At 40.4% G+C, this 24,956-nt stretch overlaps 2 protein-coding genes across 2 annotated transcripts in view; one reads left to right on the top strand and one right to left on the bottom strand.

The window, feature by feature from the left end:
* Nucleotides 1-24,956, bottom strand: part of KAT2B (lysine acetyltransferase 2B) — a 103,044-nt gene that overhangs the window by 57,971 nt on the left and 20,117 nt on the right. The window contains exon 2 of the mRNA XM_042903586.1: nucleotides 12,593-12,719. Coding sequence (XP_042759520.1) covers nucleotides 12,593-12,719 — 127 coding nt within the window. The remainder of the gene's footprint in view (nucleotides 1-12,592; nucleotides 12,720-24,956) is intronic.
* On the top strand, nucleotides 13,276-17,244 carry LOC122198787 (40S ribosomal protein S27-like). The gene has a single exon (XM_042903588.1). The coding sequence runs from the start codon at nucleotides 16,004-16,006 to the stop codon at nucleotides 16,160-16,162; it is 159 nt and encodes a 52-aa protein (XP_042759522.1). The 5' UTR covers nucleotides 13,276-16,003; the 3' UTR covers nucleotides 16,163-17,244.

Raw genomic sequence — 24,956 nt, 5'->3', positions numbered from 1 at the left:
TACCAAGAGGCTGAGACTTGTAAATTGTCCACAAGGAAGCCAGATTAAAGAACTCATAATTAGAGAGGCAGAGGACACCCAAATTTCCTTCCTTTCTCACGTGGAAAAATAATGGAAAGGCAGAGTGATGGGCCCAAGGTCATGGACCATTGGTAAATCAGCGTGATGTGCACATAAGTGTGCGTGGTGTGCGTGTGCACGCACATATGCACCCCATAGAATACTTTTAAAGGTAAGAGAAGAAGGAAATTTGTTTATCTGTCTGCCTTAGGTACTGTGGAATAAATCTAATGGATACATCTAAACTAGAAAATGCCAACACTGTATCATCACATTACCAAATAGAAAAAGAGTAACCAACTAAACTATTTCTCAGAACTTAAGTAACTTGTATCGTAAAAAAAAAAAAAAAAAAAATTACAAATATATATAGGAGTATAAATAAAACATTAATATTCAAATCTATTACTTCCTACTTGGCTATCCAACATGTGACTTCATCATTTCCTAAAAGCTACCCAAAATTAGACTTCCTTTTAGGTATAATGTTTGCCAGGTCACTTTTTTTTTTTTTTTTTTTTAAGTCTGTGCAAAATTTTCCTTGAGGTCAGTCTGGAGCCTTTGGGACACAGGCCTCATTCTGAAGACAACTAGGTCAAAATTTTTATGTCAGTTATTTACAGAAATAATTTTACTGAAAACTGCTTTTGCCTTGTAGTGTTTAATTGCTTTCCAGTGATAAGCTATGAAAGCAATCGGTTTATAACATAACATCAATTCCTTCAGATTCTCCACCATACGAAACAATCTAATTAAGGTGCTAAGATAAGTGGGTTTAACTCATAGAAGTACAAGCCATGATTTATTTTTAAAACCAGTGGTTCACTTTCTTTAAGCCACAAAACACTTAACCCAAATGAATTCTTCTTCTTTTTTTTTTTTTTTTTAAGTAGGCTCCATGCCCAATCCAATGCCACTCTTGAACTAATGACCCTGACATCAAAACCTGAGCTGAGACCAAGAGTCAGATGCTTAACAGACTCAGCCACCCAGGAGCCCCAGCCCAAAGGAATTCTTAATCAGAATTAGAAAAAGTTGCTCTGATTGAAACAGAAGTTAGAGGCATCTATTATCAGAAGGGGGGCTTGGGGGCATCCCCTCCCCTTGTTGGGGCTCTACAGTTTGAAAACCACTGTTTAGAACCATCATCCAGCATATTCTGAAAAAGAGACATTAAAATGCTTAAAAAGTAAGACCCGAGGAAATTTCTTTCCTTCTGATTCTGCCCATAATGAAATCCATGATCTCTCCTCAAAGCTCTGTGTGTAAGCCAAAGCACAAAGGACTAAGGAGCTGAAGACTGGGAGGCCTGTGGGTTAAATGGAACAGCAAGTTTCCCAGAAGGAGGGAGGGAAAGGGGAAAGGCTATGCCGGGCAAATGGGGCTAACATTTGCAGCACAAGAGGGTAGGTATCTCTTCCTCTGAGAATAAGGGTGGGTGTGGGGTGAAACCAGCCCCCAGATTCAGGCGAGCTTCCTCACTGTCTCTCAGAGTAACCACTTTTCCCTGTCCCTACCTTGCTGGTCATTGGGATCTCAAGCCTAGAGTACCAAAATAGCCCCAGACTGTTTTCTCTGCTCCCAGGATACCCTTCCTAAAACACCACTTTCTTCAAACAACCCCTTCCCTACCAAATCCAAAGACTGACTCCTTGCGGCTGCTGACCAGAAGTGGACAGGACTTACTCAGGAGCCCACAATCAACCCCAACCCATGCAAACACCCAGGTGCTCTTCACTCTAGCTACAAAGCTAAACTATTTACTATACTGATAATCAACTCATATTTAACTAAAAACAGTCACTCATAATTGAAAATAACCCTTCTTTCAATTTGGAAAGCAATCTGTGCTTCAGTTTGGAAGCACATTACTAAAAAATAAAAATAAAAGTAAAAATCTGTAAACTACGTTGTACAAATCTATAGCAGTTAATCTGCCACAGAACTCGTAAGGCTGAATCATTGCTATTTAAAGCTTTTGTAGGGGCCCCTGGCTGCCTCGGATGGTAAAACATGCAACTCTTGATCTCAGGGTTGCAAGTCTGAGCCCCATGTTGACTGTAGAGATTACCTAAAAATAAAATCTTCAGGGGCGCCTGGGTGGCTCAGTTGGTTAGATGTCTGACTTCAGCTCAGGTCATGATCTCACAGCTCTGTGTATTCAAACCCTGCATCGGGATCTGTGCTGACAGCTCAGAGCCTGGAGACGGCTTCAGATTCTGTGTCTCCCTCTCCCTCTCCCTCCCTCTCTCCCTCTCTCCCTCTCTCCCTCTCTCCCTCTCCCCTCTCTCCCTCTCTCCCTCTCTCCCTCTCCCCTCTCCCCTCTCTCCCTCTCTCTCTCTCTCTGCCCCTCCTCCACTCACACACTCTCTTTCAAAAATAAATACACATTAAACAATTTTTAATAAAAAACTAAAATCTTTAAAATAAACAAATAAAGCTGTTGTATATGCTCCCTAGTTTAGCTTCCACCACCAGGGAAGTTTGCATCAATGTAGACTCTCAACTGTGAGAGCATAATGTGCCTTCCCCCACTCCTGCCTCCAGTGAAGAATCATTCTCGGTAATTAAATTAGCCTTTTGAAAATTAATGAGTCCCCCACTGCTTTGATTTGCATTCACTGAAATGCCCTTGGAGGTGTTTGTTTTTCCGTGTTACTGGCCATTTGTATTTGTTCTTTTGAGCACTATTCATGTCCTCTGCCTGGTTTTCTTAGGATGTTGGTCTTTTTCTCATTGCCTTGAAAGAGCTTTAAGTCCTTCATGTTCATTGTAAATGCTCCTGGATTTTGTTGCGGTTTGGGGTGGGTTGTAAAGGAATCTTAAATTTTTTGTAAAGTCAAATCTATGTTTGGCCTTTCTTTAAGGCCTTGCTTGCAAAGGTCTTCCCTACATAATCTGAAGATGACAAAAATGTATTTTCTCCTAGCTCTTTAACAGGTTCTTAATTTATTTTATTTTTTATTTTAGAAAGAGAGAGCAAGCGAGAGGAGGGAAGGAGAGAGAAAGAGAGAGAATTTCAAGCAGGCTCCATGCCCGATCCCACCACTCTGGGATCACGACCAGAAACCAAGAGTAGGACACTAACCAACTGAACCACCAAGGCAGCCGAACAGGTTTGTTTTTAAAATATAAAACATTCCTCCACCAAAATGTCAACGTCATAAAAGACAAAAAACAAAATAATATAGAAAAAAAGCTGAGGAACTGTTCCTGATTAAAGGAAACTAAAGGGACCTGCTGTGAAATTGTAACTTGTAATAAAATATATATATTTAGTCTTTGTCCCCTGTCCTGGCACAGTGCTTTTTCCTCCCCACCCCCCACTGTGCTTCTAAAACCCTTGGAATTTCCTAAGTAGTAAGAGCAACAATGCGAAAGGAGTATCTTTTGTTATTCATAACAAGTCCTCTGCAACCACACCTGAATTTAAGTCACTGACCTTTTAGAAAGTCCCTATGGATGGGGGTGCTGATTGCCAGGGGAACCAAATAAGTGACTAAGGGTTGGAATTTTCAGTCCCACCTTCTCTACCTATGGTGGGGGTGGGGAGTGGTCTGGAGGCTGAATTAATCACTAGTAGCCAAAGCTTTAATCAATCGTGCCCATATAATGCAGTCTCCATAAAAACCCCAGCTGAAGGGGTTTGGAGAGCTTCAAGGCTGGTGCACACAGGAAGGTGCTGGGAGAGTAGTGTGCTTAGAGCTTCGTGCTCCTTTCCTCCAACCTCTCTTCCAAATGGCTGACCCTGAACTATAATCCGGTGGGGTTTTTTTTTTAAATGTTTATTTATTTATTGAAAGAGAGAGAGAGAGAGAGAGAGAGAGCGTGAGCGCCTGCACAAGCAGGAGAAGAGGAGACAGAGAGGGACACAGAATCCCAAGCAAGCTCCACACTCAGTCCAGAGCCTGACACAGGGCTCGAACTCATGAACTGTAAGATCACGACCTGAGCCGAAATCATGAGTCGGATGCTCAACCAACTGGGCCACCTGGGCACCCCTGAACCACTAATCAAAGAAACTGTTTTCCTGAGATCTGTGAGTCACTCTAGAAAATTATCCAACCCCAGGAGGGGGGCATGGGAATCTCCAGCTTACAACCAGTTGGTCAGAAACACAAGTGAAACTGGGACTTGCCATTGGCATCTCAAGTGGGAGGAAGGAGGGGGACCGAGCCCTTAACCTGTGGGGTCTGTACTGACTATAAGGCCATTAGCGTCAGAACTGAGTTAAGAATTGCGAGACAGCCTGTAGTTGTCCACTGGAGCGCTAGAGTATTGCTGATGAGAAAAACCCCACACATTTGGTGCCAGAAGCGTTCGGGAAGTATTGATTGTGAGCAAACTGTTTTCCTTTCACATGACAACTAAGCACACTCGTGATTCTAGACTGGGTGCTTAATGTGAAAGACAATATCAGTTGGGGTCAGCTGATAAAAGTAGAATACAAACGTAGATTAAAATATTACATTAATGCTAAAATATACTGAAGTTGGTAACTGAACTGGAATTATGTAAAAGAACGTCCTTATTTTTAGTAAATACACATTGTAGTATTTAGGGGGAAAGGGCCATGATGTATATATATGCAACTTATTTTCATATGGTCCAGGGGGGGAAAAAATGTATATACAAATACACACAGGAGCCCCTGGGTGGCTCAATCAGTGAGGCCTCTGACTCTTGATTTCAGCTCAGGTCATGATCTCATGATTCGTGAGCTCGAGCTCCAGTCGAGCTCCACTGACAGTGCAGAGCCTGCTTGGGATTCTCTCTCTACCCTTTCTCTCTGTCCCTTCCCTCATGCATGCATGCGTGCTCTCTCTCTCTCTAAAAAATAAATAAACCTAAAAAAATACACACAAACTCAAATATGTGAGTCTCTATGTATATTTATACATATATGAGAGCCAATAACAAAGGAAATCGGGCATAAATCTGAAGTAAATCTGAGCAAAATCTATATGGGATGTCCTTTGTTACTAGTCTAATGACTTCTCTATAGGTTTGAAATTATTTCCCAATAACGGCTTTTTAAAAATCTTTCATCCCCACCACCACCCCCGCCAAAAAAAAAAATCTTTCATTCACTTGGAATTTAATAATCAAACATAAAGGACCCTGTTTTCATTCCAAATAGTCTTCCAAGGACATGGCACAGAGCATCGATATAATTTTCCAAAATTGGCCAACCCTTTACTTGTGGGAAAAGCTTGCTCTTTCTGATAGGCCATGGCTTCCCCCAGGGTCCATCGTGTGCAGAGGACAGGGGGAAGCGGAGGGAAGGTGTGAGCCAGAAGACTGGGGGGGCAGGGTCTGCTCTCTTCGTGTCTCTCCAGGAGGATGTACCTTGGCACCTCTCAGTGCAACACCCAGGGTGCCCCAGAGAGACCTGCCAAAGGCCTGCTGCCAAGGATCACGGTGCAGCTGTTGCCTTGCTGGGAACAGGAAGCACACTGTCACCATGTGCTGTGACCCTCTCTAAGCTCTGGCTCCGTGCATCACTGGCCTGCACTTCTCTTGAGGACAGCCTGCCCGTCCTCACATGCCCTGCAGTGTGAACAGGCAGCAGCTGGGCGGGCGGCTAACATGTCTCCGCTCCCTTGGACTGGAAAGAAAGCAAACAGCACAGCACCCGTAGCGTTTGTAAGCTGTTCAAATATATTTTTTTTGCTCATGGGAATTTGAGGTCAAAGCTAGAAGAGGTAAAACAGATTCCTTCAATGAAACCTTCTGAATAAGCACCTTCTGCACTAACGTCTAAAAGTTTATAATTTACAAGTGGTTTCCTCTTTTGTAATCTCAGATCTGGATGGAGAAAAAGAGAAGTTTAAGATTAAGAGCCCTTTAGATGAGTTCAGTCCAATATATATAGAATATAAGACACATATATATATGTAAGTATACTAGCAGCCACTTTTAAAAAGGTGAAATTAGGGGTGCCTGGGTGGCCCAGTTGGTTAAGCATCCGACTTCTGCTCAGGTCATGATCTCACGGTTCATGAGTTCGAGCCCTGCGTCAGGCTCTGGGCTGATGGCTCGGAGCCTGGAGCCTGCTTTCGATTCTGTGTCTCCCTCTCTCTCTGCCCCTCCCCTGTTCAAGTTCTGTCTCTGTCTCTCAAAAATAGATAAATGTTAAAGAAAATTAAAAATACATAAATAAAAGGGTGAAATTAATTTATTAATACATTTTATTTAGCCCAATATATACATTATTCAACATGCACTCAGTGTAAAAAATTATTAATATTTTGCATTCTTTTATAATACTAAGTCTTCAAAACCAGGGTGCGTTTTACACTTTCAGTGTTTTTCAATTCAAGTTAGCCATGCGTGACTAGTGGCTACTGTTTTGGACAGTGCCGGTACAGATTTTAAACTGTGAAAGCTCCCCTAAATGCTACCAGCCATTTTTTAATATTAAGGAATTCAGTGAGTGCTTATCAATGAAGGAATAAGCCCAATTATGCCCAAGGAACTGAATATATTAGGAACTAGAGAAAAAGTACTTAACCTTAGTCTACTACAGAAAGCCTACAATACATTATTATATAGTTATATATTATATAATCATTTATTATATATCTTAGATGTATAATTAAGAATAATTATAGTATGCAAGGAACATTGCAGTACAGCTCCAAGAGGCCTTTATTCTTTCCACCAAGTTCCAGACAAGTCAAACCTTGGGGGTGAGCAGGGTTCCCCTGGAGGAGAACGAAGGAAAGGCACTGCGGGTGTTGTGAGCCTCTGCATCCACAGTAGAGGTGGGAGAAAATAGAACCTTCAGAGGGGCGCCTGGGTGGCTCAGTCAATTAAGAATCCAACTTCGGCTCAGGTCACGATCTCAAAATGTGTGGGCTTGAGCCCCGCATCGGGCTCTGTGCTGACCGCTCAGAGCCTGGAGCCTGTTTCGGATTCTGTGTCTCCTTCTCTCTCTGACCCTCCCCCATTCATGTTCTGTCTCTCTCTGTCTCAAAAATAAATAAATGTAAATAAATAAATAAATAAATAAATAAATAGATAAATAAGCATTTTAAAAAAAAAAAAAAAAAGACCTTCAGAGAACATGGACCAGCCTGGTAGCCAAAATGCAGCAGAGGCGGGGCAGGCAGTGAGGGCTAGATGCCAGAGGCCCAACAATCCTCAGCGAGAGCTGAACTTCACTCTGAGAATAATGGGAGGCTCAGAGGGGCTAAACACGAGAACGCTTAGCTCAAATTAGATCTACTTTCTTGGGACGCTGAGTGCACAAGGATGGAGCTGGGGACTCCAGGTGCTCCTGCTACAGAGAAGGAACCTGAATTCAGGGAAAGCTGAAGGAGGCACAGGCGAGAAAAGCAACAGGAAGGACTTCATGACCCAAGGAAGGTAGGGAGAAGTAACTCACATGAACTGAGCAGAAAAAAAATGACCAGATGTATCTATCCCCTTAACTCCTACTGTATACCAGACTCGCAGCTCCTGACAACTCTGAAACCTATGTGTAAAAGACAGCATTAGAAACACAAGGGGGCCTGGCTGGCTCAGTCGGTGGGGCACGCGACTCTTGATCTAGGAGTTGTTGGTTTGAGCCCCACGTTGGCTGTAGACATTACTTACAAAGAAAATCTTTACAAACAAAACCAAACAAAACAAAAGGGAGAACACCCAGCCACAGAAACATGCTGACTTGACCCAGATGGCTGGGTCCAGTGTGCCGGGCCCCCTATTTCTATCATTTGGCATCTACACAGTACATACGTAAATGGGAACAAGAAGTGATTAAGTGGTGGAGGTCTGTGCAGTGTGGGAAGGCTGAAGAAAATGTGTTGGGTCAATGATTTACCTGTGATTTAAATGTCTGAATTAGTCCATGAGGAAAACACTGGTAGTCCCTTCATACCTCATGCTATTCAAGAAAATAAGCTCTAGTGTAATTGGTTAGTGCCAGTCTTTACTTTCCTTAGAAAGTTTCCACTGTAAATAAGCAAGTAAGCAGAGGTAACCATAGTAAAAAAGAACTGTCAATTTCTACCACTGTAATGTTTAAACACAAGTGTATCTGTGTGATGTATGTGTCTTTATCAGGAAAAAGTGATGGCACGGGAAAAGTAACCAAAAACCTCCTATTTACAACTGCAGAAAACTATCATTAGTCAAATTTAATAATCAGTGTATCCTGGCAGAGGTCAGAACAATGAACTTCAAAATGACAACAAAAATTCCAATTGTGTTTGATCACAATGGAGCATTTCCTCCTTCCCGATCATAGAAGCAGACTGCTATTCAATCAAATAAGCAATCCCCAAATAAGGAACTTTTATTAATACTAAAATAAGGAGAAATGTTTGGGCCAATGAAGTGCTTTGTTAAATTTTTGTAATCTGAACTTGACTGTCCCAATCTCAAATGACAAATAATTTCAGACAATGGACTCGAATGTTGCCAGGCCAGTGCTATCCAAAGGAAATATAATGTGAACCACAGGTGTAATTTTAAGTCTTCCATTTGGAAGACCATTTTCCATTGGAAAAAGAAACAGGTGAAATTAATTTTAATAATATATTTTATTAACCCAATATACTTAAAATACCATTTCAACATATAATCACTATTAATGAGATAGCTCATCTTACCTTTTTTCATACTAAGCTTTCAAAATCTGGCAGGTATTTTATACGTACAGCTCATCTTAATTTGGAGTAGCTATATTTCAAGCGCTCACTAACTCAAGTAGCAAGTAGCTATAACGTTGGACAGCATGGGTCTAGACTAACCATTTTATTCTGTGGATGAAAACTCTGAATCACAAAGGGATTGGGAAAGTGCTGTGCCAGGCCTAGAATTCTGGTTTCCTAATTCACAACTGAACGTTCCTTCCACTTGGCCAGACTGTCAGTCCTATGGTTTGTACCCAGGAGACAGGGAAGAGTGTCCAATGACAGGCCAAGGACACCTGGGAGGGAAGTAACTGTCAGGAGACTGCATGAAACCAGAGCTCACTGTCAGAAGAAAATGTATGGCTGAACCAAACAGTATCGGACAGCAAAGCAACAGAACAGACATCATCTCAATCGATAAGCCTGAAGGTTATGTGTTGATAAGCACGGGAATGTTACACGTTGAAACATGTGCATGATCACTGGGGACTAAATCCACCAGGCTCAGCATAGTGACTGTGGAATCAGAATGGTGTACACAAATTTAAATATATTTGAGAATTCAGGCCATCATTTCTAACAGAATTCCTTATACCCTAATCTCTACTGTTGGCATAATTTAATCTGCATAAATAGGAAAATACGTGTGGAACTTGATTTAAATACTCTGGCAAAAGAAAAAAGTGAGGGGAGAGAAAATTGGCAAATTTTAGTAATTATTAAAGCTGGGTGATGAGTACAAGGCACTTATTAAACTATTCTTCCTGGGGCGCCTGGGTGGCTCGGTCGGTTAAGCGTCCGACTTCGGCTCAGGTCATGATCTCACGGTCCGTGGGTTTGAGCCCCGCGTCGGGCTCTGTGCTGACAGCTCAGAGCCTGGAGCCTGTTTCAGATTCTGTGTCTCCCTCTCTCTCTGCTCCTCCCCTGTTCATGCTCTGTCTCTCTGTCTCAAAAATAAATAAACGTTAAAAAAAAAATTAAAAAAAAAAACAAAAACTATTCTTCCTACCTTTACATACTGTGAACTTTTCCAGGATAAAAAGTGTTTTAAAAGGAGTATAAGAGAGAGGAAACATAACCTCAGAAAAAGGTTTTCTAGAGCCCTGATACTAAGACCAAAAAATAAACTGTGAGATCCTGCCAATAATTCTAAGAGCACTTGAAAATGTACAGACATTTCAATTTTAGAAAAGCACACTGAAGAGAGACAGAGGTAAAAGGGGTGGGGAGGGAAAGGACAGAGACGAGGAAAAATATTTTTAAAACACCAACAACCTCAATACCCTGAGAAAATCACTGTCAGCAACTCAACATAATCCTTCCAGATCCTTTCCTGTTAGCATATATTGAAAAAAAAATATGTCATATCTTCTAAACTGATAAAATGAGATTATACTCATGATGCCATTCTTAAGTCAGCATGCCTTCGTGGGAATGACCACCTTCCATGCAGTTCTCGAAGGGTGCAGCGGAGGGCTGGGCACGTGACAGATGCTACACCAATCAGATCCTATCCTCCAGGGATGTAAATCCTCCTAAGCTGATACTCCCGGGGGCTGGGCAGATAGAGCTGAATCATCCAGTGGGGGTGTCCTGGACAGAAGGCCCATAGATTTCTGCAGCTGAGATCCCTGAACAAGACTAAAACTGGGTTTCCCTGTGTTTTCAGCTTCTGGAAGCTACCTTCTTATAAACACTGTTTTCCTATTTAAGCTAAGCAGAACTCCTATCTGTTGGCCGAAGTTCAAGAACTCTGGGAGTATGGTAATACTACCACTAACAGCAAGAAGAGCTAAGAGTAATGCATTAATTTGCCAGGTACTGATCTAAAATTTTTATGTTTTATCTCATTTAATCCTCACAACAATCCTATGATATCAATACTGTTACTAACTCGGTTTCAGAGCTGAGAAAATGGAGCTCCAGGTAAACTGAATAACATGCCCCACTCACAGCTACTGGTTGTAGAACCAAGATTTTATCTTGGGCTGGTGGATCCTTAAGTCCTAAATAATAAAAGCTCCAATTAAGCTACTTTATGACTTGCTTTTTTCATTAATGATATGTTAAGAATGTCTTTCCATATTGGAAAATACATCATTTTTAATAGCCATATTGAATTTTATAATATAGATTGTCATAATTCAAGCAATTATCTCCTACTCTGGGATACTTAGGTTGTTTCTAGTCTTAATATCATGAATAAAGCTGTAATAATGTTCTTTTAGTTTTGAGGACACATCTTGATTTACAAATAGGTTAAATTTCTGGCATGGATCTGCCAGGTCAAAGGATATGTACTTTTTTCCCTATTCTTGATTGTGTATCAAATAAGAGTATTTGTTTTCAAAGCTAGTTGAGAAATATAAAAGGGAACAAAGTTAGCTTTTCTTTGTAAAAGGCCATTTCTGCCTTTGGGCATTCATGTGTGTTTACATGCTCAGAATGGAGACAATCTGCTCAGCTAAGAAAGAAGGCTCTGTTTTTAAATGTTAATTGATGTAAGATAATTGGATTTCCCAATCAATACCAAATACAGTTCAAGCACAGTGCTTAAGAAGTTCCTGAGCCAGCTTTTTATTGCATCATATTTCCTGAGGCAAATTCTAAAGGGCACTCGCTCTGGGATCAATTGTGGAAAAGGTAAGTTATAAGCAAAGGTGTTTCTGTAACTCTTGGAATCCATCCTTTGCACTGTTTTTTTCAAAAATCAGAACTTACATTATTTCAGACACCAGTTATACAATGATGTAATTATGTGTTTATGGTATGTTTATTTCTTTTGTGAGATCAATGTTCTCTATTTCCTTTCTCAGAAGGTTACTTCAGTGCAGTAACTTCCTGGAAGGATCACATTATCTACTTTTCTGCTCTGTAAGGATTGAAATACTCTCCAGCTGAGTACAAAATAAAACTTCAGACTCGGCCTGACATCACGCTACCTTGAAGGCTGATGCTGCACCGTTTCATATCACCAGGAAGCTCGAAAGAAAGATGATGTCAAAAAGAAGCCACCTACTTATGGTCAGGGGGAAAAAACCGCTTCAGTGACCAGGCTCTGCCCAGAACAACCCTGGACAGTAAACTGAACATGCAAGACGTTCTCTGGGAGACTGGATAACCAAAGGGGGAAAAGTAAGTATAATATTCCAAGATGGTCCTTTATGAACTAGAATTTTAATATCTAGGGAAAACTACCCGTTTACTTTTATCTACCCAAACCAAATATAATTTTTAAAATTTTATCTTAAATCGAGTATCAAGACAAGAACATATTAGCACAGTCCAGTTGAGTAACTCTGGCAGAGCCTATCTTTCCAAACTGACAATGATTATCTTGCCAGGGATAGATAAGAAAGTTGAAAGGGAGAACACAAGTAAACATTCACCAAACACAACCCCAGTGAAGAAAGAGCTACCAGATGCAAGAAAATAAACAATATAAAGATAAAATGAAGCACTTCCAGCAAGTTCAGGGAATCAGAAAATAAAATAATAAAAATAATAATAACAATAATGATTAGACAAAGACCCAGTTGGTTGAGGCTTAGATCCTGGAGATCAAAGACCTTCAGGCTCCCATCAGAATGAATGAGGACACATTACACTCTATTCTAAGCCACTCAATGGCCGTGGTCCATCTTATCCAGCAATCCCCCAGTGGAATCCAGCTCTTAGGGAAGGGGGGAGAGATGGATAAGGACTCAGTGCAAACAGTGCAGAGCTTGTCTCACATTAAGCAAATTCATGAGACTAAATAGACTCTTTTGTTACTGCCTCAAAAAGAGGTAAATAGCATGCGAGTTTGGTTAACCCACGGAATTAAGTAAGTTAGAACTTTCAGGCAACGAGGGCATCGTTCACGTTCCCTTGAAGATTTAGGAACTCACCTAGGGCATGGCTACAACTCCGGCAGGATTCTGTTAGACTGACAATTATTTGCTGCAGATCAGCTCTGGGGGGAGTAGGAGAAGGGTTGGGGTTTTTCCAGCCATTACATTTACAAGACTCCTCGGCCTAAAAAAGGAATAGAGAAAATCATGTAACAAGCAGCAATGGACTCAACATTTTACGTGAGATCAATACACACTAGTTAGAGGACAGCTACCCTCCCTGCTCCTGACTTTGTAACTTTCGACATACGCACAAGAAACAAAAACAGAGAAAAAGGCAAAGGGAGTGTTTGATCCAGGCATTTTGTGTTTTCGTAGTTTTTTTGTTTGTTTCTTTTCTGCTGGCTGGAATGTGAGTGCTGCAGCTCAGACAGCAGACCCATACACTTTGGTACCTTTGGTACCATTGCCCCAAGCAAATGTCCATGGAATGGTCAGTTCCTAGGGAATCCATCCAGAAAGCTTCTCAAGGCAACAAGCCAGATTCCTGAGGTACCTGGAACACAGCCAGGGCCTTGGCCATGATTGAGCCTTGCAGGTTCGAAGGCCCCACCCCACCCCACCCCACCCCCACCCCCCCATCCCCCCACCCCCCCCCACCCCCCCCCCACCCCCCCCCCCCCCCCCCCCCACCCCCCCGCAACTCTGCCCCAAGGACAAGAAAGGAAACCCGTGAAACTGAGGAAGTTAGCAATCTTAAGGACTTGAGGAGGGACACGCCCAGGGGAAGCCACATTTGCTGGCTTCCAAGTCCTTCCAAGTAGGCTCCAGCTTTAGAAAGAGAGAGGGTTTCACGGTGTAGTCTGGGATTTCTACCTGTGAATTTCTGAGGTTTCCTGAACTACAACACTATTATTTATTTTGGCAACACTTACTAGATATCTTCCATACTCTCCACATTCCCCTACCTTCTTTGAGAACAGTGAATACAATCTAGCCTTTTTATAGTGACTTGGGTTATAAAATGTAGGACAAGGGATAGAAAGATATCAACTATTTTCAAATGTAAAAATAGCATGAAACATACATAGCTGGCTGATTGGGGGTGAGAGCCTTCTATGTACACTGTCCAATATGTAACCATTAGCCACATGTGTCTGTTGAGCACTTGAAATGTAGCTAGTCCAAACTGAAAAGTGCTGCAGATTTACATACCAGATTTAAAACACTAATGCAAAAATAAAATATTGCATTATTAATGTTCACACTGGTTACATGTTGAAACATTAATATTTTAGGTGCATGGAGTTAAATAAAAGGTATTAAAATTCATTTGACCTGTTTCTTTTTACTTTTTTAATGTGGCTACTGGAACATTTAAAATTACATATGTGGTTCACATTCTACTTCTTCGGGTAGCGCTGGTCTACAAAACATCGCATAAATTTTTGTGCTCAGGCTTTGTGTTCGATCTTTGATCAGAGATTTTTTTCTTCCCGCTTCCCACCACCTGCCACCCGCCAGCCCACAAACCCCATAGCAGATGGCTGAAGTTAGAAGTCTAATTTGTAGAAAATTGGAGAAAGGCTGCTACCTTAACCTCACACAGAAAATTCTCCAAGACAGGGACAGTTTCTGAAGTGTGTGCACACATAGGAGAATAAGAAATAAAAGAATACACAACTGGCAAGGCAAGAAGGGCCAAGGTGAAAGAAGGAAAACGTGTTTCTACAGATAAGACCCTATGCTTTTGAAGATAAGTCCTTTGCAGTGGGCCCTGCGAATGTTGGCAAGCCCAGCCTGACTGCTTCTCACATTTTATCACATTTTATCATCCATGAGGATGGAGAAGGCAAGACCAAAAACAGCAACTTAACAGCACAACCCCCAATGAGTAGTAGCTCAAGCAACCCTCTTATGTTTGGCCAGGCATCAGGAAGGATCTGACTATCAAACCCTACTCCTCACTTACTAAGCTGAACTGGGCCGTGAAATTCCCTATAATGAGCCATCCACTTCTTCAGAGACTGGAAAGGTCTCAAAGGGCCATGTTTTTGAGAAGGACTCTCATGACAACTTCCATCCAAGAAAGCATCCCTATAATCTTTGTAGGGATGGAGGAAAACACCCCCATTGTGGATCATTCCTCTCCTAGCAGTGGAATAGCTACCCAAGGGACTCCCACAGCCTCTGACTTCTCTGAGCAGCTGCCCTTTCCAAAAAAAAAAAACTCTTGGTAGAAAAAGAAAAATGATGACAATAGTAGTCCAAACAAATCGATTAAATACAGCAGGACAAATCTAAAAGGAAAAATAGCAATGGCCCAAAGCCTTTCAGTTTGTAGAACTAAATTCCAAGCCAAAGAACTACTATGCATATTGAGTCATTCATTGAACAGTATGTATTGAGGGCCTACTCTGTGCCAAGTACTTCTGCTAAGTATGGAAGGAAAGAACTAAAGATCCTGCCCTCATGGTGATGACGGATGGGGCAAACAGGCAACACAAATTAACGAAGTATATAGTATATTAGAAAGTGACAGTGCTATGGAAGGAAAGATGAAGAGATGGGAGAAGGGGTGGGGGAAAGGATAGGATAGAATCTGCAATTTTAAGTAGCTTTTTGAGAAAGGAGCAATAAAGCAAAGACTTGAAGGAGCAGAGGGAGGTGACCATTAGATGTCTGGTGGAAGAATATCCCAGACAGAGGAAATAAAGCAAAGTCAAGAGTGGCTGGCTTGATCAACAAAAAGCAAAGACCAGCATGGCTAGAGCACAGTGAGCAAAGGAAAGAGCTGAGCTGGAAGTAGGAGGAATCCTGCAAAGCCTCAGAGGCAGTAAGAAGGACTTCAGCTTGGTTACTTGACCTGTCGTGTCTCCCTCTCCAACAGGATCCTCTGGGCTTGAAACAGGGATAGGGACAGAACACAAGGACATGAGGCAAGATGTCTCCAAACTCATTTGTTTCTTTCATTTTTTCCTTTCCTCATTTGTGTAAAGCCTTCCCACTTTCTCTTTTCCTTTAGCATCACTCATAGAGGCATCCATTTTTCTGTCACTAGCTTATGTGAGCAAATAATCCAATTTCCTTTCACTTTTAACTTCCAATCCAGGATCAACTATGCATTATTCTATTACACAGGGAAGCATAATAACTACTCATACATTCCAGAATTTATAAATCTCTTTGCTATCTAGATAGAAAGGAACTCTACTCTAATACCTTAACCAAGGCCCAGCAACAGAACAAAGGATTCTTCTGAAACTACCATAAAGATGCCAAGTTGTCTAGTTAAGAGTTTCATCACTTAGCCTTTCTGGCAGTGACAACCTGCCCACAAGAACCTGTAGACTCATACCTTAGGAGCCATAGGAGGTCCTAGCGAAGGACCTCCTGCACCCATCCCTGGAAGAGGAGTAGAGGAAACACAAGAAGAAGCGCCTGGTACAGAGCCCCAACTCCTACTTCATGGACGTGAAGTGCCCGGGGTGCTACAAAATCACCACCGTGTTCAGCCATGTACAGACGGTGGTGCTGTGTGTGGGCTGCTCCACCATCCTGTGCCAGCTGACAGGAGGAAAAGCAAGGCTCACGGAAGGATGCTCCTTCAGACGGAAGCAGCACTAAGTGCACCCCGAGTCAACGTGAGTGGGGAACTATCCCAATAAACAGATTTTGCATACGTTCAAAAAAAAAAAAAAAAAGAGTTTCATCACTTACTAAGGCCCAAGATTAACTTTAGGCTAGAGATCAGGTGGGTAATAACTTAAGTTCAAAACCCCAAGGAATTATGTAATCTGGGATTCTGTCCTCATTCACTTTAGCTTTTGACAAATGATGGATTTTGCATCTGGGCACATTAGCAACGACAGCCTACGTCTCCTTCTTTGGCAGGTTGTCTATGGGCAGGCAGGAAAACTAGTAGGAACTCTGCATGGACCAGAGTAAGACTAACCTCTGCCAGCATTTGTAACTCCAGATTCTCAGAGAGACAGTGACCCAGTGAGACATGAATTTCCTTCATTATGAGGAAGCCTGAGAAGCCAACTTGCTCTCAACTGATCCAAAAGTATTTCTAGCCTATGTACTTCACCTTTACAAGAGGCATCAGCCTTGACAAAACACTACTCCGCAGTTCAAAGGTATGAGTCTACAGGTAAATCTCTCCATACTGTGCTTGGGGCTGAAATCCATGGGATCACGCCGTAGCTAAGGCAGTGTTGGGAATGGATTATCTCAGAAGACAATGCTAACGAGGAATGTTTTCTCTGTATTTGAAGGGTGGGTGGGAAGAATGCAGAGGGAAAAGAATAGACAGAATGTGAACCTTTCCTAGTGACTCATGCACTGGCTATTTATTCATTCTTCAAACACTGAGCACTACTACATATCAATCATAGGACCAGATACAGAAGACACACAAGAAATTTCTCCAGAAATAAAAACCTACCCGAGTGGTTCTCAATGTTAGAGGCACACTAGAATTACTGGAGAGCTCTGCTAAGCCTAATACCACACCTGGCCCTAGATCAATTAAATCAGGATATCTGGGTATAGATCCCAGACATCAGTATTTTTTTAAGCTAGTGATTCCAATGTGTAGACAAACTTGAGCATCTCTGATCTAAAAGGAAGAGTTACTAGTAATGGATCCATTAAAAACACCCACACTGGGGTGCCTGGATGGCTCAGCTGGTTAAGCGTCCAACTTTGGCTCAGTTCATGATCTCATGGTTCGTGAGTTCAAGCCCCACACTGGGCTGTGTGCTGACAGCTCAAAGCCTGGAGCCTGCTTCGGATTCTGTGTTTCCCTTTCGCTCTGACCCTCCTCTGCTCACACTCAGTCACTCTCTCTCTCTCTCTCTCTCTCTCTCAAAAATAAATAAACATTAAAAAAAAAATAAAACACACATGCATACTAATAGGCCATGTCAGGAAGATCTACACAGACAAGGGGCTTTTCAAGTGGGAGGAGAGGAGGGGAACAAGAGTTCATTTTAGAAGGGAAACAGCAGATGTGTGCTTTGGAACATACTTCTTACCCATCGCTTCATGTATAGCTAAATATGTAGGTGCCTGCTTTCTCCATAACATTTCTATGTAATTAGAGACCAGTGGTACTCTCCTGAGGCTGGGTGACAGAGGAGAAAAGAGGAGAAAATTCTAACATATTTGTGTCAGAATTTTCTAGGATTTTTATGAAGGGATAAAAGAATATGTATAGTTTAAAATTCTAAAATTATCACTATAAACAAATACATTATAAAATTACTCCTTTTGGAGGGGGGCTATCATTTATAGATCTCTGCCTGAACCTTGCCTTTTTTAGTCATGATATTTATCTTAAAAATTCAGCCTAGGGGCACCTGGGTGGCTCAGTCGGTTAAGCATCCAACTTCGGCTCAGGTCATGATCTCGTGGTTTGTGAGTTCGAGCCCAACACTGGGCTCTGTGCTGACAGCTCAGAGCCTGGAGCCTGCTTCAGGTTCTGTGTCTCCCTCTCTCTCTGCTCCTCCCCCACTCATGCTCTCTCTCTTTCAAAAATAAATAAACATTAAAAAAGAACTTTTTTAATAAAAATAAATAAATAAACATTCAGTCTAAATTAAAAAACAAAGGTTGAGAATCATCGGCCTAGAATACATAAGACTTTGGGACTGAATCAAATAGGTGATGCATACCTATTCCTCCTGAAGCTCTACTCAGGAAATACATTCTCAGATATTTTCCCAGACAGCTGTATGGAAAGAGATGAGATCTTCTTGCAGCAAAATCTAAGAACTAGAACATTCTTTCAGGCCTTCCTGAACAGCCTTCCTCAGACTCTGAAGAAGCAAAGAGGCCAGGGATAGAAAAAAGGGGCCAGGTTACAGGAAAGACATGAATTTGAGGCTATCCATCGTCGTAAAAAAAGACTGGCAGGAAACTCAGAGTTCTTTCTGAGCACTCCTGCAAGGGCTCTTTCCCTTCTCCACTACCCCTCAACACCCTGCCCTCAACCCAATCATAGCAGCAACAGAAGGAATGGAGGCAAACTCAAGGTCAGCAAAATGTTTCAGCTTAGGTTGAAGTTGGTAGAAAGACCACAAGTGACAGTATACAGCATCAATGCCATGGTCAAGAGGAAAGGACTTGCAATTAAAGAAGTACAATTTCAAATCTTAACTCCAACACTTACTATGTGAACCTAGGGTGAATCACTTAACCTCTCCAAGCTTCCTAATCTATAAAGTGGGTTTTAAAGTACCTATCTCACAAGACTGTTGGAGGTATTAAGCAATTAATGTGGGTAGATGCTGAATAAATGGAAATTGTAACAAAGATTACAGTGGCACTGATAATGATAATATGCTAGGAGTATTCTGTTAGGTGAAAGGTGAGCAAGGAACAAGGGCTCTACAAATCATGAGGAACTATGACAGTTAATACTTTTTTAAATTTTTTTAAATGTTTTATTTATTATCGAGAGAGAGAGAGAGAGAGAGGGAGAGAGAGAGAGAGAGAGAGAGAGAATGAGCAGGGGAGGGGCAGAGAGAGAGGGAGACAGAATCTGAAGCAGGCTCCAGGTTCTGAGCTGTCAGCACAGCCCAACGCGGGGCTCAAATTCGTGAACTGAGAGATCATGACCTGAGCCGAAGTCGGGCGCTTACCCGACGGAGCCACCCAGGCGCCCCGACAGTTAATACTTTAAAGCAAGGACTTGAAGAGGATGCAAGCAATGGGAGTAGTTTGAGAATATTGGCCTCAATCACTATGAAAGAGGCTACAGATCTTACTGAATAAAAGACTGAGCAGCTTATAAGTTACGTAAAAAATTATTTTCCTCAAAGAATAAATCAACTCCATGTCCACTATAGGCGAGAACAGTGAGAGGTCACTCAACGGCTCACTGGTGATCTCGGTGGACATTTTTACAAAAAGCAGAGGTGAAGAGAAAATGATGGCAGGGTTACATATATGCAATCACCCAGTAAGTACATAGTATATCAAAATCCATAGGATATGGTCAAGGCAACATTTAAAGGAAAACATATACCCTTAAATGCATATACGGGAAAAACACGAAGATTGAAAATAAGTAAACTATTCATTCAACTCAATGATCTAGAAAAAGAGTAACAAAATAAACTCAAGAAAAATTGACAAAAGGAACTTACATAAAAAATTTTTCAGGAAATCAATAACAAAGAAAATTATATACCTAACCAATATAATAAATGGTTGATTTTTTAAAAGACATTAAAAGAAACAAACTCGACAATTCTAATGAAGGCAAGAAAAAAAGAACAATGAGAAAGGAAATACAACTACAGATTTATTTTACAACTATAGATAAGTACTCTGTAGAACTTTATAACACTAAATGTGAAAAACTAGATGAATCAAGTGACTTTCTAGGAAAATATAAATTATCAAACCTGATTTAATAAGTAGTAAAGTTTTCTAACAACCCTAGAAGAAAACGAAAAGGTAGTCAAAGAGCTAAAAAAAAAAAAAGGCTCCAGGATCAGATGGTTTTATAGTAAGTTCCAGTTAATTCTCAAGAACTATCCAAAATAAATATAATGTGAACCACACATAAAACTTTTAATTTTCTAGTAGCCACATTTTAAAAAGTAAAAAAAAAAAAAAAAAAAGTGAAATTAATTTAAATAAATTTATTTAATATAGTATGTCCAAAATATTACCGTTTCAACATGTAATAAGTATAAAAACACTATTAATATGACATTAATATATGATAGCACATTTCAGTTCAGACCAGCCACATTTCAGGTGCTCAACTGTCATTTGTGGCTGGTGGCTACCATACTGGACTCAGGAGAACAGATTAGTCCTTTGTATTGTAAACTGTTTCAGAGCATTAGAAAAAGACGCACACTCACATGTCATTCTACGAATCCAGTATAACCCTGCCACAAAAACAGAATACAGACAGCAAAACACACTGAAAAAATCACTAGCCCAATCTCACAAAAAAATTTTTAAAGAAAATGGAAATAAAATATTTGTAAATTAAATCCAACAGTACAATTAAAATCATGCATTTTGACCGACACCTAAGAACTAAGCAAAGTTTATCACAAGAATGCAAAGATAATCAATCATTGCAAACAAATTACATTAACAAATTAAGAAAAAATAATTACAATTGATGCCAAGGAAGCTTTTCATAAAATTCTATATCAATTTCTGATTTTAAAAAATTGCCAACTTGCCATAGAAGAAAATTCTTTTAACTCAAAAACATTATATTAAATAAAGAGATACATTATTCCTATTAAAGTTACCATAACAAGGAAGCCCTCAACACATCCACTGTTCAACACTGTCCTGGAAGTAGATAAAGACTATAAAAATTGGTAGGCAATTCTTAGAGATTATCAAAACTTATACAGAAATCAGTAAATTGACTAAAGAATAAGATCAACATATAAAAGTCAGAATCTTTTCTCTATGTCAGCAAGAACCACTTAGAAAATGTAATAGGGAAAAAAAAAGATCCTAATAGCAAAAACCATCAAATACTTAGGAATAAATCTTCAAGGAGATGAGTAAGATCTGTATACAGAAAACTATAACTTTCTACTAAAGATTGGATAAATTTCCGTATTGAAATGAAGAAATATGCATTGTTCATGACAGGATGTAAACGTATTAATTTTACAATTTACAATATGGTAAATCTGTATTGTAAAGATAGCAATTCTCCTCAAACATGTAAGTTCCATAAACCAGATCAGTTGAAAGAATATATACACTTATGACATATATAACAAAGTATTAATATTCGGAATTTATAAAGATCATCTATAAAACAAGAAGTAAAAAGCACAGTCTGACAGGGAAAAATTTGTAAATCCAGATGATTCCAAGAAAAATGGATGCTAATGTTAAATAAACCTATACAAAATGGTCAAAATAACTAGTAATGTAGAAATGAAAAAGTAAAAGCCCTGTGAGGTATTTCCTCATACTAGTTAAGTTGGCAAAAATACAGAAAAAGTTGACATTGATATCTAAGGTTGACCAAGATGTGAGGAAACACACACCCTCATATAACATGTGTGGCAGGAAACATTGGTACAGACTTTCAGAAACCAAACTGGACTGTTTGTGCCCTTTGGCCCAAGGGCACTACTTGGAAGCTTTCCTACAGAAATACTCACATGTGCTCAACGATATCTGTACACCATTTATTAGAGCAAAAGAAAAAATATATGTCAGGTAAAATCTGATCATTAATATAAGAATTTATAAAATTATGTAGATTGGTGCCACAGACTATTATGCCACATTTATCAATACAACTAACCGCATAGACTTGGGACCCCTCCAGGTCCCAGTAAAAGGCAGAAAAAGCAAACTACAGAACAATACTAAGCATAATCCAATATATCTTTTAATAAAATAAGAGAATATGCAATTTAAGCATGTAATATGTATTTGGATATACAGAGAAACTAGAAGGATACATACTTATGGAGGGGGGCAGAAGTGGGAAAGGGAGAGGGACATTCATATTGTACTTTATCATTCTTTTTCTATTTTAAAGTTTATTTCTTTGTTTTGAGAGAGAGAGAGACAGACAGACAGACAGAAAGCAATGGGGCAGACAGACAGACAGCAAACGGGGGATGAGAGAGAGAATCCCAAGCTGGCTTTGAGCTGTCAGTGCAGGGCCCAACATCGGGCACTATCTCATAAACCCTGAGATCATGACCTGAGCTGAAATCAAGAGTCAGATGCTTAACCAACTGAGCCACCCAGATGTCCCCACACTGTACTTTATATTTTTCTCTACAGTATTCATATTCATGGGTTGCTTGCTAATTTTCTTTAACATGAATTCATCTGAGGGAAAAATATAATTCCAGAAAAATATCCAAGGACCGTAACAGAGGCTCAGTATAAATCAGTCATGGGGGAGGAAATGCAGAAACCACATCCTTATCACAAACCACATTTAAGAATTCAAGGATCCAAAACTTTTCCCCCGTGGGGTTGCTTATAAAATCTCCCTCCCTTTCCTGAGGTTCAAGCCAAAAAATAACAAGCCTGCAATTCTTGAAAAAGACAATATAGATTTTTAGAGATAGAAATTCTGACTTCATTATTACAACAGACTTAGAAGAATCAGCCCATAAAGAAAAGTTTATTCCACTCCTTGTCTTAACATGACAGAGAAGAATGGCCGTGTTCATGGGGGTCTGATAATGGGTAAAGATCTCAGGGCAGAGAGATTTGGAATAATAAAGTCTTATATTCCCTCTGCTAAAAAAAAAAAAAAAAAAAAAAAAAAAAGTTACATCCCAAGTATTAACTTTACTTCCTTAAGCTACCTGTGATAGAAGTACTTAATGAATTCCACCAACAATAAACACTTAAACATGTAACTGAATAAAGGACTTTTCTTTCAAAATGGACTCACTCTGCTTCCCCCACTGAGTCTTGGGATCTCAGTAGCTTTCACAAAGGACTTTTATTTCTTTTGTTCAGAACAACTGAGACTGTTTCCAAATACATAGAAAATTCCCTGAAAACTAATCGGAAGATAAAAGGACAAAGAGAACAAAGGAGGGAGAAAACATAAGCAAAACACTGAGAAGTATAAAAGTTTTGTGAGCCCCCCAGCACTGGAGCTGAGCTGGCCGGTGTGCAGCAGGCAGCCACAAGTGGGTATCCAGTCTCCAAAAGGGAGTAGGTCCAAGTTGAGATGCATTCTAAGAGTAAAATAAACACTAGATTTCAAAGACGTACAGTCAAAAACAAAAAATGTTAAAATATCTCATGAAGAATTATTTTACATTGATTACATGTTATAATGAGATGCATTCTAAGAGTAAAATAAACACTAGATGTCAAAGACTTAGTGTCAAAAACAAAAGAAGAATGTTAAAATATCTCATGAAGAATTATTTTATATTAGGGGCGCCTGGGTGGCTCAGTTGGTTGGGCCTCTAACTTTGGCTCAGGTCATGATCCCACTGCTCATGGATTTGAGCCCTGCGTCGGGCTCTGTGCTAACAGCTCAGAGCCTGGAGCCTGCTTCAGATTCTGTGTCTCCCTCTCTCTCTGCCCCTCCCCCACTCACACTCTGTCTCTGTCTCTCAAAAATGAATAAATGTTAAAAAATATATATTATTATATATTATTACATGTTACAATGATATTGTAGAATATTAAATAATATACTAAAATTAATAAAATTTATTATTTGGTTTTTCTCTCTTTTTTTTTTAATTTGGCATAGTGGGTGCCAAGTCCGGGACTTGAAACACCAGACGGGATCTTATTTGAAAACAGATATGATTTCTTGTAGATATGAACAGTTAAGGATGCTGAGATGAAATTATCCCGAACATCAACTGGGCCCTAAAACCAATAACTGGTGCTTTTATGAAAGAAAGGAGAGATTTGGACATTGAGCCATAGACACGGAGACACACAGGCCATGTGAAGACAGAGGCAGAGACTGGAGTGATACATCTATACACCAAGGAATGCTGAAGATGGCCAGGAGGCAAGAAAGGATTCTTTCCAGAGCCTCTGGAGGGAGCATGGCTCTGCTGACTCCTTGACTTCAGACCTCTGGCCTCCAAAACTGTAAATAAGGAAAGTTTGTTACTTAACCCCCCTTATTGGTGATAATTTGTTATGGCAGTCCTAGGAAACCAATACATATGGCCACTGGAAAATTACATATGTTAAGTCACGTGTGTGGCTCATGCTACATTTCTACTGGCTATTGCCACACTAGAGTTTAAAAGGGATCTACCCCCCAAAACCCGTCTTTGCTATAGACCCTAAGAGCTTACGCCTAGGACAGTCCTAACATTTCCTAAGTGGTTCTAAGTGGTTTGAGTTATACCTCTCTGAGATACCTGGAAATCCCTTGAGCTTGGCTCAATTGTTTCAGGATTTATTCTTTTTTCTTTTTTTAGTAGGATATACAAAGCACTTCTTACATGTGTACATGCACTTGGGCACTTGGAAACCTAAGTGCAAAAAAACTGTAGTATGTGTGGGACTTCTTGCCCAATTTACTGAAGAGGACATACTAAAGAAAACATTCATTGCCTTTATCCTTGACTGCCAGCAAAGCACTTTCTGCCACATGTTCCAAGCTGTTCTACCATGCCCTCTGCCTTGGCCTTTAATTCTCCCTTCCAGATGTGCAGGCCCAGCCACTGTTCTTCCAGATAAGAGGTTTTCCTTCAGAATACCTTTCCCACATCTCTCCTTAACTAGGCAAGACAGCTGCTATCTGCGGGAACTCCCAAGGGGACTGGCCTTGCAGCTTTAACAAAGTACCATCTGAAGGACAACCTTTTAGGGAGTATGCTGCAAAGCCAATTACTGCTATAGCTAGCAACCCAGGCACAAGGAGGACAGAGCTCCCCAGATGACTTCATCTCCC

Source organism: Panthera leo, chromosome C2 (genome assembly GCF_018350215.1).
Source record: "Panthera leo isolate Ple1 chromosome C2, P.leo_Ple1_pat1.1, whole genome shotgun sequence".
NCBI classification, from domain to species: domain Eukaryota; kingdom Metazoa; phylum Chordata; class Mammalia; order Carnivora; family Felidae; genus Panthera; species Panthera leo.
This window is presented reverse-complemented; position numbering and strand designations above follow the sequence as displayed.